The sequence below is a fragment of the Mandrillus leucophaeus genome, unplaced genomic scaffold (genome assembly GCF_000951045.1).
Source record: "Mandrillus leucophaeus isolate KB7577 unplaced genomic scaffold, Mleu.le_1.0 Scaffold160, whole genome shotgun sequence".
NCBI classification, from domain to species: Eukaryota; Metazoa; Chordata; class Mammalia; order Primates; family Cercopithecidae; genus Mandrillus; species Mandrillus leucophaeus.
The window spans coordinates 1,239,135-1,258,170 of record NW_012101588.1 but is presented as its reverse complement, the minus strand read 5'-3'; the positions used below and the strand labels follow the sequence as shown (position 1 = coordinate 1,258,170).

General features: G+C 47.0%; 1 protein-coding gene across 1 annotated transcript in view; it reads left to right on the top strand.

Moving 5' to 3' along the window:
- Window positions 1-1,824: 1,824 nt before the first annotated feature.
- The window catches only part of PNLDC1 (poly(A)-specific ribonuclease (PARN)-like domain containing 1), a 21,425-nt gene continuing 4,213 nt past the window's right edge, over window positions 1,825-19,036 (top strand). The window contains 14 exon segments of the mRNA XM_011975919.1: window positions 1,825-1,939; window positions 2,244-2,323; window positions 2,325-2,401; window positions 2,680-2,753; window positions 5,238-5,277; window positions 5,934-6,057; window positions 6,822-6,910; window positions 8,257-8,357; window positions 10,964-11,040; window positions 11,238-11,381; window positions 12,255-12,324; window positions 14,290-14,375; window positions 16,198-16,253; window positions 18,550-18,618. Of these exon segments, the coding sequence (XP_011831309.1) occupies window positions 1,864-1,939; window positions 2,244-2,323; window positions 2,325-2,401; window positions 2,680-2,753; window positions 5,238-5,277; window positions 5,934-6,057; window positions 6,822-6,910; window positions 8,257-8,357; window positions 10,964-11,040; window positions 11,238-11,381; window positions 12,255-12,324; window positions 14,290-14,375; window positions 16,198-16,253; window positions 18,550-18,618 (1,163 nt within the window). The 5' untranslated portion in view covers window positions 1,825-1,863.

The following is a 19,036-nucleotide window of genomic DNA, read 5'->3' as shown; positions in this document are numbered from 1 at the left end:
TTTTCTGGTTATATAACATTTTGTGTCTGAGCTCACTGTGGCAGTGGAGCACATACAAGGTTTATGTAAAGCACTTATTACCGTGTCTAGCTCATGGCGAGTGATCTCAGTGAATGATAGTTTGCTGCTCCGAGTGTGGGGTGTTTTTTAAAATAAGAAACATCAACATCAATCTAAGCTTATTATAGAACAGTCAGTATGTGAAGATGAAAGGACCAAATGCCAACCTCACTTGGACTCTTGGTTCCCAACAGTAAGAGAGAGAAATTTGAAAGAGGAAGGAGGTGGCATGAGGAACTGAAAGCAGAGGTGGAAATGGATGGGGTTAGTGGGCACTCAATTTGCCATGAAGTGAACATTTTATTAGATAGGAGATGAAACTTGAAATGCATGCAAGTTAATCTAAACTTTGAGCTTGGGTAGATGGGAATCATGGCAGTTCTCTGAAAGGAGCTGATGGTGTTAATTTTTGGCTATTTAATAAATGTGAGGAAAAAACCTGTAGGCAGTTAAGGTGGCTTCTAGAGCATTGTTTTCCAATTTTTTTAAATGTATACCCCAATTACACATTTGTTTAGAAGTGAAATATGTTACTTCTGCCAATTTGAGTATTCGTTGTGTTATTTTAAATAGAATACAAATCTCTATGAAGTAGGATTGGTTCTGAGAGGCCTTCAGAATCATGTGGCTTAATACTCCCCTTTTGCTTACTTAATGTCCTAGGGAGACATTTAAAAGTATAACTGAAGAGCAGTGCCTCACACCTGTAATCCCAGCACTTTAAGAGGCTGAGGCAGTTGAATCACTTGAGGCCAGGAGTTCGAGACCAGCCTGGCCAATATGGTGTAACCGTATCTCTACTAAAAACAAAAATGAGTTGGGCGTGGTGATGCATGCCTGTAATCCCAGATGTTCCGGAAGCTTACCTGGGAGAATCGCTTGAACTCAGGAGGTGGAGGTTGCAGTGAGCCAAGATGGCACCACTGTACTCCAGCCTGGGTGACAGAGGGAGACTGTCTCAAAAGGAAAAAATAAAGTATAATGGTAATGTTTTCTCTCCTAACCTTAAAGATTGATTTGAGTACCTCAGTTTGAGGACCATAGTTCCAAAATAATAGAAGCCTAGAATTCAAGGGAGGACACTGTAAGGAAGACCATAGACTAGTTGCACTGGAAACAGTAACAAAAGTAAAAATTAAGTTCACATGTAAGTGAAGGTGTAGGTAGGGATTTCTGCAAGGAGTGAGTGCACGAGATAATCCCTGGGGGCCAAGGATTCCTTCAATTTAATGGGCAGTTCTTGAGGCTTTGCAAAGTTTGATTGCAGGTGTCAAGACAGTGGTAAGGTGGACAGCAGAATGAGGAAAAAGATGTCCAGGGGCGTGGGAGAGGGAGTGGGGACAGACTAATATTGGAAGTGATGGAGAAGTTGGGAAGAGGTGATTTAGAAGACCGTGAGCCGCAGCAAAGAATCTGCTTGTTGCAGTTGCGTTCGGGGTTGTTCCTGCTCCGCTTTTCTGCTTTCACCCTTTCTGGGGACTCTGTCTTCCTCTCCTGCCACGCCTCTTAACATTCTAAGTCCATGTAAATGACATTTTCACGTTAAGGGCTGCAAAGAAATTGCTGAGGAGCCAGGTAAACAGGCATTGATTGCAACTGCAATCAAACCTCTGTAGCAAACCGTACAATTAAAACACCCGCAAGCAGGTGTGGGCGTCGCCAGCCGCAAACGGGGGAGCTACGCACGTGGGGCGGAGGCGCCTGCCTGGTTTCCACCCGCGCGCCCTTTAAGACCCGGCTGCGCGACGGCAGCGCGTGGGCAGCACGTGATAGCCCTGCGCGACTCGGCAGAGCTGCGCGGCCATGGACGTGGGCGCCGACGAGTTCGAGGAGAGCCTCCCTCTGCTGCAGGAGCTCGTCCAGGAGGCGGACTTCGTGGGTGAGGCGCCTGGGATTCGCGGCTGTGCAGGACAGAGCCCCTTGCCCCGGGCGAGCTTGGGGAGGGGGTGGCGGGACGGTTGCCAGGCCACAGGGGCTCAGAGAGGGCCTCAGGAAGGACGGGGGCTTCCTTCTCCAGCCCCGGGGCGGTGGGACTTTGAGCAGCAAGTACACTCCAAGCCCCACGTGCCTTTTGGCCAGAGCCCGGTGCGCACAGGTGCAACCCGGGACGGGGGTGCCTGGCTGCTCCTTGCCTCGGTTCCTCCATTTTCCCTTCCTGACCTCCCCTGGCTTCTTGAGCACAGGGGTGAGCCCAGGTGCCTCGGCCGCCTGCAGATCTACAGTGTGTGGAGTGCTGGCGATGTTCTGCACCCGAGGACTGGTATTTTTTTGCCTTCCTGGCAGGTCTGGACATAGAGTTCACTGGCCTTCGATCTAACCTGTCTGGACCCCAGCAGATCAGGTAAAACTAAAACTGTTCCCCTCTGTATAAGATCCGCTCCAGACCAGCATGGTTTCTGGCCAGCAGCCTGTTGACATCTGGGGGGCAGGACGTTTTGTGTGGCTTGCTCCTACGTGTTGGGGAACCTTGCTTTCGTCCACTAAATGATGGTAGTGTTCCCTAGTTGTTGTAACAAGGAAAAAATCCTCCCCGGTTGAGAGTGGTGATCCTGCCGCGGAGGCCATAGTGCCGGGATGGGATGTCATTGCCCGTGGAGTGAGACGCCTGTTTGTTCACAGTCTTTTTGATTTGCCATCGGAGTGGTACCTAAAGACCCGTCAGAGCATTCAGCAATTTACAATCTGTCAGATTGGTGAGTTTAATATCCAGCTGTTAGAGTTTTTCAAGAAGGTATTTTTATTGTCTTTGTGTTTCCTACTGTAAAAACAGCTCTGAGATTTTTCAAGAATATAGAGTATTGACTTTGCGTTTCCTACTGTAATAACAGCTCTGAGATTTTTCAAGGATATTGAGTATCATTTTTGTATGCTTGTTTTGTTTTGCGCTATTTTATACATATGGAATGTTTTGGGCCATTTTATACACATGGAATCAACACTTCGGAGCAAAGGAGCAAACAAACTTTAGCGGCATTATTTCCATGCTTAAATAAGTCAGTGTTAAGGAACAATCACTGTTACTCTTTCAAGTTAAGCTGTGTGTGTGCAATTTTTATTTTATTTTATTTTGAGACAGGGTCTTGCTCTGTCACCAAGGCTGGAGTGCAGTAGCATGGTCTCAGCTCACTGAAGCCTAGACCTCCGGGCTCAAGTGATCCTAGCACGTCAGCCTCCTGAGTAAACTGAGACTCACTACCACACCCAGCTAATTTTTAAATTTTTTCAGGTGGGTTTTTGCCATGTTGCCCAGGCTGGTCTTGACTTCCTGGGCTCAAGCAATCTTTCTGCCTGTGCCTGTCAAAGTGGTGGAATTATAAGCATGAGCAACCACACGTGGCCTGTGATTTTTTTCTTTTTCTTAAGAAAATTTACACACAAAAATAATTTTTTTAAGGTCATCCCAGCTTCAGAAACTTTTTTTTTCCTTGATGGGGTTTGGAGCTTTCTTTTCTTTTCTTTTTTTTTTTTTGAGACGGCGTCTCGATCTGTTGCCCAGGCTGGAGTGCAGTAGCGCAATCTCAACTTACTGCAACCTCCGCCTGCCGGGTTCACTCCATTCTCCTGCCAAGTATCTGGGACTACAGGTGCCTGCCACAATGCCCGGCTAATTTTTTGTGTTTTTGGTGGAGACGGGGTTTCACCATGTTAACCAGGATGGTCTCAATCTCTTGACCTCATGATCCGCCCGCCTCGGCCTCCCGACGTGCTGGGACTACAGGCGTGAGCGACTGCGCCTGACCAAGGGTTTGGAGATCTTTCTGTATCAGCTCATACAGGTCTGTTTGTTGATTTATTTATTTATTTTCTGAGATGGAGTCTCGCTCTGTTGCCCAGGCTGGAGTGCAGTAGCGTGATGTGGGCTCACTGCAACCTCCAACTCCCAGGTTCAGGCAATTCTCCTGCCTCAGCCTCCCGAGCAGCTGGGATTACAGGCATCAGCCACCAGGCCCGGCTAATGTATTTTTAGTAGCGATGGGGTTTCACCATTGTTGGCCAGGCTGGTCAAGACAGAGCTGTTAACAGTTGCATATTGTGGTTTCTTTTACAACTACTTAATCCTGCTTTTGTAATGTGAAATTAGCTGGAGATAATACATGACCAAGTGAGCATGGCTCCATTCCAGTAAAATGTTGTTATATTTACAGAGACAGACCCTGGGTCAGATTTTACTTTTCTGGGTTTGTCTGTGCCCTGCCCCGGCACCATGGGGTTTTGCTATGTTGCCCAGGCTGGGCTCAAACTTTTGGGCTCTGGATATCCTCCAGTCTCAGTTTCTCAAGTAGCTGGGAGTGCTGCCATGCCCAACCCCTGCTTTTACTATGAATGATGCTGAACATGTGTGTGTTTTCCTCTCTAGCCTGATCCTTTACTACTTTCCTGTTATGGTTTTTTGTTGTTGTTCATTTGTTTTTAATTGTAAGACCTCTTTGAGAAGTATGGGAAACAGTTGTAGTTATGTTTCCATTATTGTACCCAAATATGAAGTCCTTTTTTGGAGGGTGGGGGGAGGAGACAGAGTCTTGCTCTGTTGCCCAGGCTGGAGTGCAGTAGCTCAATCTGGGCTCACTGCAATACCCCCACCTCCCAGGCCCAAGCGATTCTCCTGCATCAGCCTCCTGAGTAGCTGGGATTACAGGGGTGCACCAACACACCTAGCTAACTTTTGTGTTTTTAGTAGAAACAGGGTTTCACCATGTTGGTCAGGCTGGTCTCAAACTCCTGACCTCAAGTGATCCACCTGCCTAGTCTCCCAAAGTGTCGGGATTACAGGCGTGAACCACCGTGCCCAGCCTGAAGTCTTTTTTTACTTTGCATATGGTTTTCTTTGAGGGGGGAGGAATAAACATTTTAAATGAGTTAAATATATACATCTTAATGGTTTTTGGTATTTTCTGTGGTTAGTTTTAAAACTATGAGAATGTCACTTTAATATTTACTTCTGTATTTGAAGAACAGGCCACAGTTAGATTTTAGCAAATTCAGTATGAATTACAATTTGACATTTCTCATGCTTCCAGTCTGTCTGTTCTTTTCTGTTTGTCATTAAAGGTGTTATCCTGTTGTAGAGCCCCCGTAGTATCTGTGGGCCCAAAGTACTGTTTGAATTGTTTTGTCTTTGTAGTGAAATTCAGGGCGCTTTTCCTTGGCATTCATTCCCTCTACGGTCATTCTTTCAGGATTGTCTGTGTTTTCTGCTATTGAAGGAGAAGCAAACAAGTACGTATCAAGAGCTTCTGCAAAGGATGTTGCTTGCCCACTTACGTTCCACAGCTGCCCCCTTCAAATTCGGCCTCAGGTGCCCTGATCACTTTTGCCCTGGATGTTCTGTATTCTCTCCTGGGTCTGTTTCTCCGCTCGCTCTGCCCTCTGTGGATTCCATGTCGTCTTTGACGTCTCTCTGGAAGCAGTACCTTTTGCGCCAGATTCACTGTGTACCTTAAGTGCTCCTGTCCCCATTTCTATCGTTTCCAGTATGCACCTATATTAATAAAAGCACCTGACACAGTGTTGTATAATGAAAGTGATGTTTGAACTACCTGACACAGTAGGCGGAAAGGATGCCTGAACTATCAGGATGCCTCCTCACCCCCCATGAGTAGTTGAGGGTGCCAGCCTGCACGCCCTAACCTGGCATCCCTGGGCGACTTGTGGAGGGGCTGTCTCTGTGGTAGACCCTGGCCCTGAAGGCAGGCTCTCTGCCTTTTTCGTTTAGCACCCCCAGTGCCAATCATAGCTCCTGAAACACAGCAGACACTCAGGCACACTCCGATTCTTCTTACCTAAAAGAAAGCGCCCACCCTGAAGCCTGCCCTGGGAACCAGAGTTTTTTTAAATGGTTGTGACTTTTTTCCTGTATGTTTCTTTTATTATAGGTATATAGCCCATTCGTGTAACTTTTTTCTCTTCCCCACAACGTTTGGGATTTTGGACTCAGAATTCTCTTTCCAGGCTTCCAGTGTTCAGTTTTTAAATCAGTATGGCTTCAACTATAACAAGGTATGGCACTGGAGGAGGGGAACGGGAATGTCTTTTGTTTGTTTGTTTTTTGAGATAGAGTCTTGCTCTGTTGCCCAGGCTGGAGTGCAGTGGTGCAATCTTTGCCTCCCAGGTTCAAGTGATTTTCCTGCTTCGGCCTCCTGAGTAGCTGGGATTACAGGCATCCGCCACCACGCCCAGCTAATTCTTTTTGTATTTTTAGTAGAGACGGGGTTTCCCCATGTTGGTCAGGCTGGTCTTGAACTCCTAACATCAAGCAATCTACCTGCCTCGGCCTCCCAAAGTGCTGGGATTATAGGCATGAGCCACCGCACCCGGCTTGGGAGTGTCTTAAAAGTGATCTAGGCCGGGCGCGGTGGCTCAAGCCTGTAATCCCAGCACTTTGGGAGGCCGAGACGGGCGGATCACAAGGTCAGGAGATCGAGACCATCCTGGCTAACCCGGTGAAACCCCATCTCTACTAAAAAATACAAAAAACTAGCCGGGCGAAGTGGCGGGCGCCTGTAGTCCCAGCTACTCGGGAGGCTGAGGCAGGAGAATGGCGTGAACCCGGGAGGCGGAGCTTGCAGTGAGCTGAGATCCGGCCACTGCACTCCAGCCTGGGTGACAGAGCAAGACCCCGTCTCAAAAAAAAAAAAAAAAAAAAAGTGATCTAGACTAACTGGCCTATACAGCCCGTCTCCTTTCCCCTTTCTATCTGTCCTCGTGAGATCAGGCACAGAGGATCCCTCTGACTTGTCTCCTTGTTCTGTTTCTGTCTTAAGTTTCTCAAAAATGGAATCCCATATATGAATGAAGAACAGGAGAAGAAAATTCGACACGATATCCTGACTGGGAACTGGAGAGTTCGCAGGTATGGCCTGTTTCTCCAGGTGCCTTTTGGTTTCCTTGTTGCTGTTGTCTGCATTTCCCGTGGGCCGGCATGCTGTTTCCAGGAATGTGGCGACCTCCATCCATACCTGGTGGGGATGGCTTCAGTCGCCAGTGCGACTGGTGCTGCTCTCCATGTGGCTGAGCTGAGAATGACTTTCACCTGTCTCCATCGTGTGCCACTCCCTCATGAACCTCTTACTGCGTCGAGTGTGAGTTTCCGTGTTGAAAAAGAAACTGACTCCTAATTTGGAACTCAAAGAAACAAGAATTCCATTCCAGTGCTAGAGGGGAAGAAATGGCTCTGTTGGACTTGCTGTGAGATGTTATGTTGATCCCCCATGTGATCTTCTGAGGGATTTTTCAAGGATATCTCACGGGCAACCTTGACTGTACCAGTCGTACTGGGCACTGACTTCAGATGTGCGCCTTAGTTAGGCTGTGTCTGCCCCACCGTGCCTGACCCTGCTGCCCTAGGCTGGAGGCCGGGAACTCTGCCTTTTTACTTTGGCTATCTGTGCCAGCCCAGTCTCCGAAACCTCGTATTCCTGTAGAGCTGGGGTCAGGAGTGACCACAGTGAGAGCAACAGCATTGTGGGTAGACGGGCCAGGGGCCTTGGGGCTGGCACCCTCACCTGGAGCCAAGTGCTGTCAGCTAGGTGTGGGTTTGAACAAGGCATGGAAGCTCTTTGCCTTTATCAGGAAAGGGAAGATTAAATGAACAACTGAAATGAGATGAGTGATGATCTCTTCCAGATAATTCTGTTCTGTTAGAGGAATTTTTGTCTCTTTGTATTTTTCCTGCTGGTTTTCATATAAAAATGTAGCTTTTTGTAAGGGAAAAACAAGTTGAATTTTTAACCTTCTTTTATTGTCAAGAGTTAGAGAAAGCCCTTTCCTTATCTCAAAATGATATTAGGTTCTGTGTCTGACACAAGAGACAATGTGTTTACCAAAGTCTTTGTGTTTTCCTGATTGTCCCAGATAAGGACTTTATCACCCCTGAAAGCTGAATAAAGAAGACGGTCCTGATAGGAATGCTTGGTATTGGCTGGATCCCAATAGCTTTTCCTCCACACATCCTAGTGAAGCAGGAGGGGATTGAATATATGCCTGGATCCTATGGAAGGGTGTGGGCTATTCTTCTGATTGTTTGGCTTCCTATTGCATAAGAGCCTCAGAGAAGAAACTGTCTTCTTTGGGTTCATTTTCTTTGTAGATTGCAACATGAAAACCAGAGGGCTCAGAAACTGCTCTCATGTTAACATAGTCATGCGGTTCTGATGTGTTTTTCTCTGACATTTTCACTTTTCATGCGCCCATTTTCAGCTCTCCGGATAAAGACCAAATCAAGGCGGTGATTGACAAAGTGACACGGTGGCTGGACCTGGCCAAGGAAGGTGACTGGATGACTCTTCCTGGGATCGCTGGTAGGCAGGGGCTGTTCCTCCCAGCGCAGGAGCATTGGGACAGGTCACTATCACCTGCCAGGAGTTGGGGGGAAACACACCCTTTCTTGGGATCCTGGTCCCAAATGCCTCATGACTGAGTCTGATGCCAGCCAGCATTTGTTTGGGAGATACATAGTCTTTGTGGTTAAAGCTCTGACCTGCATTCACATGTTGAAGGCTTTCAACACACTTTGGGTTTCAAGACCGAGAAGATCAAGTTCCATTCCTGAGCCATCCCTTTTATCTCAGTCCTGCATACCCTGTATTATTTTGACTTTTGTTAATCTCTAAACTTTTCCCCCACCGTGTGGTGTGGAGCCACAGTAAACGTGCCATAGCTTAGCAGCTCTCAGAGGCTGGTCTGTGGATCCTAGAGTCTCTGGGACCTTTTCCAATGGGTCTATGAGGTCAGAACAGTTTTCCAAGCATCCCTCAGCTGTACTTGCTATTGTCATTGTGCCATTTTGGTGCCCAAGCAATGTCGGACAAAGCTGTTGGCACCTCAGCACAAATTAAGGCAGGAGCATCATACCGTGTTCTTCGTTACCACTTACTCTCAGTTAAAAACGGAAAAGCCAATCTTACTAGCAGCCTCATTAGTGAAAAAGTAATATTCTTGGTTGTATTAAATCTCAATCTTTTGATTACTCATCTTTTAAATATTATATGTCAATATAGGTATGTAAAAAATAAGTATGCATAAAACATTGCTTGGCTGTGTGCCAAAATACGGTGATTGTGTCAAGGAAAAGTGCTTGTGCATGCAGTCTTTTGAGTTGAGAGCTGAATTAGCTGCTTTTTTTTTTGGTATGGTTTTGCTCTTGTTGCCCAGGCTGGAGTACAATGGCATGATCTTGGCTCACTGCAACCTCCGCCTCCCAGGTTCAAGTGATTCTCCTGCCTCAGTCTCCTGAGTAGCTGGGATTACAGGTGCCCACCACCATGCCCAGCTAATTTTTTCATTTTTAGCAGAGACGGGGTTTAACCATGGTGGCCAGGTTGGTCTTGAACTCTTGACCTCAGATGATCTTCCCAAAGTGCTGGGATAACAGGCATGAGCCACTGCACCCGGCCCCATGAAATATCATTTTTACTGGAAAGAACTGATTGGTTGCTTAGACTTGAAGGTTTCACAATCATTTTCTCAATGAAAAAAGCTTGTTGGCCGGGCACAGTGGCTCATGCTTGTAATCCCAGCATTCTGGGAGGCTGAGGCAGTGAGCCGAGATGACGCCACTGCACTCCAGCCTGAGCAACACAACGAGACTCTGTTTCAAAAAAAAAAAAAAAAAAAAACCCTGTCACTTCAAGGAAGATAACTCGCAGTATTTCCTAGTGATAAAATTACAGCTTTCAATCCAAAACTGGAATTTTGAAGAATTTACATGTGCCACCATAAGCTTGACAGCTTCCCGGTGCCACAGCCTTTCTGATGAGATCAGTGATCATATTTTCCAGCGTCTTCTGTTGGTGTTGTGTAATAACATGTGCAAACATTCGAGAGACCTACATAACCCTGCCAACCAGTAGTTTCCAAACTACTAGCACATGATGTTACTATTGTGCACTATCTTTTCTCATGGATAAGGGATCTATTCTAGGTATGAGATAGGCCAGTGGATTGTAATGTAGCAGTACAAGAAAACTCTTTAATGATGGTTTCAGATTCCACATTGCAATTAATCTTTAAGAAACTACCACTTGTTGAATTTGGTACAGTTTTAAAGAATATCCAGTCATTTGATAAGGCTGGTAATTCTGTTCCCTTTTCCACCTACATATCTGCTTGAGGCTAGATTTTCTTTTTCTTTTTCTTTTATTTTTTCTTTTTTGAGACAGAGTCTCACTCTTGTTGCCCAAGCTGGAGTGCAGTGGCACCATCTCGGCTCACTGCAACCTCCGCCTCCCAGGTTCAAGGGATTCTCCTGCCTCAGCCTCCTGAGTGCTGGGATTACTGGCACCCGCCACCATGCCTGGCTAATTTTTGTATTTTTAGTAGAGTCAGGGTTTCACCACGTTGGCCATGTTGGTCTCGAACTTCTGCCTCAGGTGATCTGTCCTCCTTAGCCTCTGAAAGTCCTGGGATTACAGGCATGAGCCACCACGCCCAGCCTTGAGGCTGGATTTTCTTCTGTTTCAAGGTCACATTCCAGCCAAATGTTAGAGATTTCCAAAAATGTAAAACTGTCACTTTTCTCTCTAAAGTTTTTGTTTTAGAAAATAGTTATTTTTTATAAGTGTTACTTTTGTTCTTGTATACTGGGTTTTTGTTATTTAAAGAACATTTTTTAAATGTAAGAGTTTTAATTTCTAACATGCTTAATAGCTGTCACTTACATAAACACAGACTCTATGGCATCCCCTACTTAAGAGTGGCCCTGAGATAAATAACTCTTAGAATGCTGCCCCAGATCCCATCATGACAGGCCAGACCCTGCCACATGGCTCGTGGGCTTAGACACCCTTCAAGCTGCCTTTCCACTTGACCTCTCCATCTCTCAGCTTCTGCTCCTCCGGGGCTTCTCTTGTGGGGAACATGCCACAAGGTTCCAGGTACTGTGTGCCCCTGTGTTTCCCTGCTACAGGCTTCCAGGCCTTTGAGGTCCAACTGGTGCTGAGGCAGGCCCTCCCCGACATCTGGACGGTGCTGAAAGATGAGGGGGTGAGTTTTCACCTGAGACCAGGGCGTCAGTGGCTCCATCGTTTCTCTCTCATTTGGCCAAATCTGGCCTCTGAAAAGCTTTTCTCTTGCACACTGCTAGTTTTTCCCCCTTTCCTTTTGTTTTGAGATGCAGAGCCGTTTCTTTAGGCCTCATTCCCAGTAACCCAGGATTCAGGGCATTTGTCCCTGCTTTTCAGGTGGTAGTGAAGAAAGTGAGTAAACAACATCGTTGGTATCTTCAGAACACCTCTTGTGACCAAGAGAGCTGTTGGAAGGAAAATATTCTTCTCTCTGCAAGAGGTTTTTCTGTCTTTTTCCAAATGCTGGTGAAAGCCCAGAAGGTAGGAAAACATGTCTCTCTTCTTGGCCTAAAGGCAGTCTTTTGTATTTCTGGTCAGAGATACTGAAAGCTCCTTCAACAACAAGATAAAATTCCTTAAGATAAGTGATTCCTTCTCATTAATGTTTTTCATGTTTTACTTTCAGACAGGGTCTCACCTGTCACCCAGGCAGGAAGGAGTGCAGTGGCACGAACACGGCTCACTGCAGCCTTGACCTCCCAGGCTTAAGTGAGACTCACACCTCAGCTTCCCGAGTAGCTGGGACTACAGGCACATGCCACTATACCTGGCTAATTTTTGTTTTGTTTTTGTTTTTGTTTTTGTTTTGTAGAGACGGAACCTTGCAGTGTTGCCCAGGGTGGTCTCGAACTCCTGGGATCAAGTAATCTGCCTGCCTTGGCCTCCCAAAATGGTGGGATTACAGGCGTGAGCCACTGCACCTGGCCTTCCTTCTCATTTATAACTAGCTTCGTGGATCTAACCTTGCTTTCACCAAATCATGATAGGTTAATTTGGGGCAAGAGTATCCATAAGAAACAGTACTACTTCTTTGCTCCTTTCCGTAACGCAGGAATTTCAGTACTAACTGATCTAAAACTACTTGGGAAACTGCAAGCGCCTGCTTCACAGTATAGATTTCCAGCGCAGACCCTGCCTTACGTGCCTCCTACTTGCGAATTATTTTCTTTTTTCTTTTTGTTGGCATTTAAGCGGTTGAACTACCTTTCATGGAGGCAAAGGAAGGTTAGGATGGAACTGTCAAGTGATCAGAATTGTAGTGGGTTCTAATGCTACATCTCTTGCAAGAAACAGTCTGTAGTGTCTGTATTACATTTTTTATTTTCTCTCACTTGTTGATTTACTCCCAAGTAGCCCTTAGTGGGACATAATATGATGATGGACCTGCTGCACCTCCATGAGAAGTTCTTCAGACCCCTCCCAGGTAGGGGCAAACCTGTCATTTCTCTTCCTTCATGCTAGTTTGCCATCAGGCAGAGGGACGGGTCCAGGATCGTACTCCTGAGGCAGCCCCTAAAATGCACATTCCTCCCCAGTGTCTGCAGGTTTCTGGAGAGTTCGGGCAGAGGCCTGTACTCTGAACTGTTACTGTCTCCACAGAGTGGAAAACCAGGAGACTTTGTCAAGGGGAAAAAAAATTAAATTTGAATTGATACCTCTCTCCCCATTAGTGAAGCTGTTCAGAGTTACCATATAAAACTTGACAAAATCAGAAATGCATGAAGTCAGAAGTCACCTTTAATCAGCTAGTATCCTGAATGTTTTACATATTTGATTACACTGTAAATATGTAAATATATGTAAAAATGTAAATATGTATGTAAAGATTTGATTTTTGTTTGACTTTTTTTCACTTACCTAAAGCATTATTTTATGTTGTTAGAAACCTAATAGGCCGGGCACGGTGGCTCAAGCCTGTAATCCCAGCACTTTGGGAGGCCGAGACGGGCGGATCACGAGGTCAGAAGATCGAGACCATTCTGGCTAACATGGTGAAATCCCGTCTCTACCAAGAAATACAAAAAACTAGCCGGGCGTGGTGGCGGGCGCCTGTAGTCCCAGCTACTCGGGAGGCTGAGGCAGGAGAATGGCGTGAACCCGGGAGGCGGAGCTTGCAGTGAGCTGAGATCCGGCCACTGCACTCCAGCCTGGGCGACAGAGCGAGACTCCGTCTCAAAAAATAAAAAAAAATAAAAAAATAAACCTAATAAATGCTGCTTCAGTGTCATGTGACACTGTCTTCTGGCTGTCCCCTGCTCTTCCATGGTTGATTCCATTACTGGACATGCAGTGGTGCAGCCTAGTGGGTAAAAGTGGGGACTCGAGCCTTGGTGGTCTCCTCCGTCCCACACTCACGACGTGTGTAGTCACCAGCGAGTTGACATTACCTTAATTGTAAGATTGGGATAATAGTGCCAATATCAGAGTGGTTGTGAGATTAAATGGATTAATATACAAAGAACACTAATCTGGATTAAAAGGGGTAAGAAAGTTTTAGGAGACATTTCCCCAAGAAACGATAAAACACCTGAGTTTAGACATATTGAGAGAGTTGGAGGAGAATTAGCGGTGAAATTAATAATATGCATTCACCAAAAAACTAAGTACGACAAAATAATCGCTGGAGAACAAAAGCTGTGCAAGAAAGGAGAAGTCATTGTAGCCACCACAGAGCCTTTTGTGAATGACGTGCGTGGGGGCGACAGAGATGAGCACGTGGTTGGAGGTGGAATGAGAGGGGTCATTACCCTGTCAGCTGGTGGAGGTCAGGAGTGAGGTGTCTGACCCTGCACCGCGCATGTGCTAGAGAGATGGGAATAAATACCAAAAAAAGGAACGGCAAGTGGTTGCCTTTGGAGAGTAGGAAATGTGAGAGTAGCGGGAAGAGAACACAGGGTTGTGTTTTTGTTTTAGTGTGTGTTTTGCAATAACCCTCTTTAGATGCAGGTATAATTTTACCAGCTGAGTTCTTACATAAATTTTCTTTTACCAGGACACTTTGCTAGTTATAATTTTTAGTTGATTTTTTTTCTTGGATTTTCCTCTGAGCCGTTATTTACAAAGGATTTCATGTCTGCCTTTCTGAGAATACTTCTGTTTTTAAGTCTTATCCCATCGGCTAGAACTTCGCAAACTACGTTAAGGTTGGCAGTAGAACGCATCCTGAATTTAAAAGAAAACCATTCAGCCTCTACTATTAAAAGTGGTGATGGCAGGTTGATCTGAGTTTAGAAATCCTTAGTGGCTAGGATTAATGGTGTTTTCAATTCCTGTTTTGTTTCAGTTTGCTTTATTAATCAGTGCCAGTGGCAAGCTAGGTTCAAGATGTTCCTTCCCATTTTTGCCAACAAACAAATTCACTCTTGACTACCTGGGTTTTTCCCCTCAGAAAGCTACGATCAATTTAAGCAGAATATCCACAGCCTATTTCCTGTTCTCATTGATACCAAGAATGTAACAAAGGATATCTGGAAGGTAATGAATAGAATTGCTTCGGGTTAAGGACTGTTTTTTCCATACCAGTAACACTTGGCTTTCTCTTGTGGGGTTTTTTTTCTTGTTTCTGTTTTATTTTGTTTCCTGTTTTTTTGGTGTTTTTTTTGTTTTTTGTTTTTTTTTTTTTGAGAGGGAGTCTTTCTCTGTCACCCAGGCTGGAGTGCAATGGTGCGATCTTGGCTCACTGCAACCTCCGCCTCCCTTGTTCAAGCGATTCTCCTGCCTCAACCTCCTGAGTAGCTGGGATTACAGGTGCGCACCACCATGCCCTGCTAATTTTTTGTATTTTTAGTAAAGACGGGGTTTCACCGTGTTAGCCGGGATGGTCTCGATCTCCTGGCCTCATGATCCACCCGCCTTGGCCTCCCACAGTGCGGGGATTACAGGGGTAAGCCACCGCGCCCGGCCAGCCACTTGTGTTTTTTAAAATTGTTCCTGGATACTTTTCTGTCTTCAAACCAGTATCAGTTGCCTTTTGTATTTTGGCACCTGTGGGTCATTGTATTAGCTTATGTATGACTTTTATTCCCTTCCTCTCATTCCAGTGGAAACATTTTGACTGATTTGTATAGAGTTTCTGTGTTTAGATCAGACAACAGAACAACTTATTTTAGAACCTGATGCATGCCTTGGGAATATTTGCAAGATGTGTACAGAGCACAGGGGGAGGAGGTTCCCTCCTGAAGAATCTTGAGAAAACCTCTTCTTTCTTGAGCCCCCCAGTCATGGGTTCTCAGCCCCGACGACATGTTAGAATCACGTGGGAAGTTGAAAATGCTGATAGCCAGGCTGCACTGGCAGCTTCTTGTCTGACCTAGAGTGAGGCCACATGGTATTTCTAAAGCTCCCCCGGTGATTCTGTTGTGGGGTCGAGGCTATGCACCATGTATAGACAAGAGAGACCTAGCTGGTTTACATGCTGCTTAGAAATGAAACTGAGAATAGCCAGGCACAGTGGCTCACACCTGTAATCCCAGCATTTTGGGAGGCTGAAGTGGGTGAGTGGCTTGAGCCCAGGAGTTTGAGACCAGTCTGAGCAATGTGGGTGAAACTCCATCTCTACAAAAAGTACAAACATTAGCGGGGCATGTCGGTGCATGCCTGTAGTCCTGGCTACTTGGGAGGCGTAAGTGGGAGGATCGCTTAAAGCCCGGGAGGCAGAGGTTGCAGTGAGCTGAGATTGCACCACTGTCCTCCAGCCTGGGCAACAGGGAGACCCTGTTTCAAGGGAAAAAAAAAAAAAACAACTGAGGAACAGAGAAGGGGGCATCAGATCAATGTTGTGAAGCCTTAGGGTGATCCCTTAGAGTGAATTATCCAGGAAGGGAGCCACACAGATGGGAGTGGGGTATGTGGTCTGTGTCTGCCCAGAGGCTGTTATTATTTGTACTTGGCATATTTCCAGCTACTATGAACTTTTAGGGTTTAGTAACTAGGCATTGCCCCTCGGCCCTCGAGGCCTTAGAATGACTGTATTCTACATGTATGTCCCTGGCCTTTGTCCTAGTGCCTTGCTTTCCTTTGTTTATAGATAATCTCTTGAACACATCTTCTGAGGGAGATGGTGTGTGTAGTTTTTTTCTAGCCTGGGTTTATGGGAGCCCTTCTAGGAAACCCAGGGATGCTGGGGTACCCTGACCTCTTAATTAAGGAATAAGGATAGTTGCACTATTTGAAGAGAAAGAGGAGGTTGTAGGAGCGAGCATTTTCCAGGCCGTTTTAATGACCATTTGGTCCTGCCTGAGATAGAGAATAACAAAAGCGCAAATGTTTTCCTCTGGTTTGTTTTCCATCATCGTAGGAGATGAATTTCCCGAGGGTGTCGAATCTTTCCGAAGTCTATGAAGTCCTGAACAGGTGAGGACGGCCATTCCTGGAGCTGCTGCTGGAGCAAGGTCTGCAGCTGTGGCGGCCTCCCTGTGCCCCACAGGGCTTTGGGCTCTCTAGGCGCGCTCACCCTTCACAGTGATGCCTGCTTGGGACTTGGTCTGCTCCAGCTCCTCCTGCTTCATGGCCCTCTTCCTCCGATGACCCTCTTGCCTCAGTTTCCAAAGAGAGAGAAGCCAGAGACAGGAAATCTCTCAACCCCTGCCTCTCAAACAGTTGTACGCGCCCGTTTTTCATTGTCTCGCCCCTGTCACCAGCAAATGGGGCACCTTCCCTGTGTGAGGCCAGGCGGGAGAAGCTGCCACCTACTCGTCACCTTCACCCTTGCTGGGTGGCTCCCCACCCCTACCTGCCCCTTCCTGGGGTGTCTCCACCTCTTTTTGTCTCCCTCTCATTTCCTTCCACATCAACAAGTGTTCTCCTAACTTAACAACAAAACGTCTTGAACTCTCCGTGCTCTTCTTCCCCACAGCCTGTGGCAGGCAGGGCCTTGTCTCCTTCACTTCTGCTCTCTGCAGGGGCACCCAGAGCCACCGGTCTGTCCCTACTCAGCAGGACGAGGCACGAGAGGCATTTGGAACAGGGGTGGCACCCTGTTCCGGATGTGCGTGTGCGATTTTTTTAAACCCATTCCTTGTGGTTCATGTTCTCTACCTGTCTCCTAAGTTTTCTCTCAAGGGCCCCTCCTCAGCCCTCTTCCTGCTCATTCCCAGGCTCCCGTGTGGCCTTGTCCACCCACTGGGCTTCAACTCCCAGCACCTGTGTGTGGCTGCAGTCCAGACCTCAGCATCTAGGACACTGCGTTTACAGTGTCTTGTTGATGTTCCCACCCCGCATGACTTACGGGCACCTTCAACCTGACACTCCTGTCTGTCCCTCAAGCACACTCCAGTGCCTGGAAACTTGGAAGTCTTGATGGTACCAGGCGTGGTACTGGGGGCTGTGTGTGCATGAGAGGGTGAAGGGCAGAGGGAGTTTTGTTGTAAATGCACAGGCTCTGATTCCAGACTTCCTGGGTTTAAATCACAGCTTTGCCACTCACTGGTTTTGTGAGTGACCTTGAGAGAATTACTCAATCTCTCTGTGCCTCAGTTTAACCATCTGTGAGATGAGAAAATCGTGTGTCACTCCAAGGTTGTCGTGAGGATTAAATGAGTTCGTAGATGTGGAAGGACTTAGCCCCTGGCATGGAGCCCAGGTCTGTTGAATCTTAGCTACCGCTGTTGACAACTATCCCGATCCTAACGGACAGCTCAGGCCACACCCACGGCGACAATGCCTGTTTGACAGATGGGGACATTAGGGCTCAGGGAGGCTAAGCACATGAGGTTCCAAAACATCTTATTGAAAACCAGTGAAATGAAGGTTTCCTTGTCATATGCCATCTCCATTCACCCAGGTCCCGGAGCCAAGACCTAGAAGGGGTCCCAGAGCTGAGTTGCTCACGTCTATTGAGTCAAGTTTTATGGACTGGACCCTGTAAATCTCTCAAACCTCTCCTTTCTCTGCATTCTCAGGATTGTTATCTTTTCATTCCAACCATGGAACTGTGGTAGTAGCCCCGGAGTGGTGTCCCAGCCTTGTGGCCTGCCCTCTTCATACCCCACACCACCCTTGAATGATGATCTAGAATGTGAATTTGAATGAGCTGTTTTTTCTGGTCAGAGTCTTTCTGTGGCTTCTGAAGTCCCTGTCTGTGGTAGGGGCTCTTCCCCAGCCTCTGGCCCTCCCTTCACATGGAAGCTTCAGCCCCACTTCTCACCTCACAGCTCCTGGGGTCAGACGTCCTTCTTTTCCTCACTGCCTTTGCCTGCTCGAAATGCCTGCCATCTTCCCATTCCTTGAACCCCGTTGGTTCCTGTGGTTTGGGACTCTCCATGAGTGCTGTCTGCTTCCAGAAGCCTGCAGGGTCCTGGCATGGCTGTCATACCTCAGGCCTTGCGTTTACAAGAGACAGGCGTAATTGTCTCTGTAGTTGTCACTGGACAGGCCACTGGACAGCTCCGGAGGACAGAGACAGCGTCTTGTCTGTCTTGGTGCCTGGGCTCAAGGGAAGCATTTGATAAATGCCCCTCCTGCACCATGGTTCTTTCCCCTGTCCTGTTGCCCAGTTACCAAGACGTTACCTGTCCATGCCTAGATTCGCACCTTGAAGATATGTCCCCAGTACATTTAAAAAAATTTATATTAACTTAAGGGACTGAGGAGAAAACAAGGGATTACTTTCAGCAAATTGTTTTTTTATTCTATTTTTCTTTTCTAATAGTGACTTGAATCCCACCAAGAATTCTGGACCAGAGATTGTTCACGCAAGCAGGTGTGAGAAATACGGTACGTTCCCATGAGCCACACTCCTTGCACGGTCGGCAGAGTGCTGAGGTGCTCAGCTGAGCTTGTCCTTGACCCTGGTTCCCCCGCCCCATCCCCGCCCCATCCCCGCCCCGGACAGCAATGGAGCGGGAGGTTTGTGTGGGGTTTTCCTTTGCTTACTCCACGTAACTCCTGCCCCAAATGAGCGAGCCCAGAACGCATCCAAGAGCCCTGGGAGTTGTCCGTTTCCTCCTTAACATGGTCTTTAGTCTACAAGGCAACTCTGAGCTTGGGGCTTTCTCCACCATGGGGAGGACCAAGGTGAAGTTGGTGTGTGGGCCCGTGGAAGGGTATGCAGGACCCTGGGGAGGTTGTATGAGCTGCCGCTGCCACGGATAGTGAGCTAGGATGGGGCGGGTTTCTCATGACTGCTCAACTCTCTC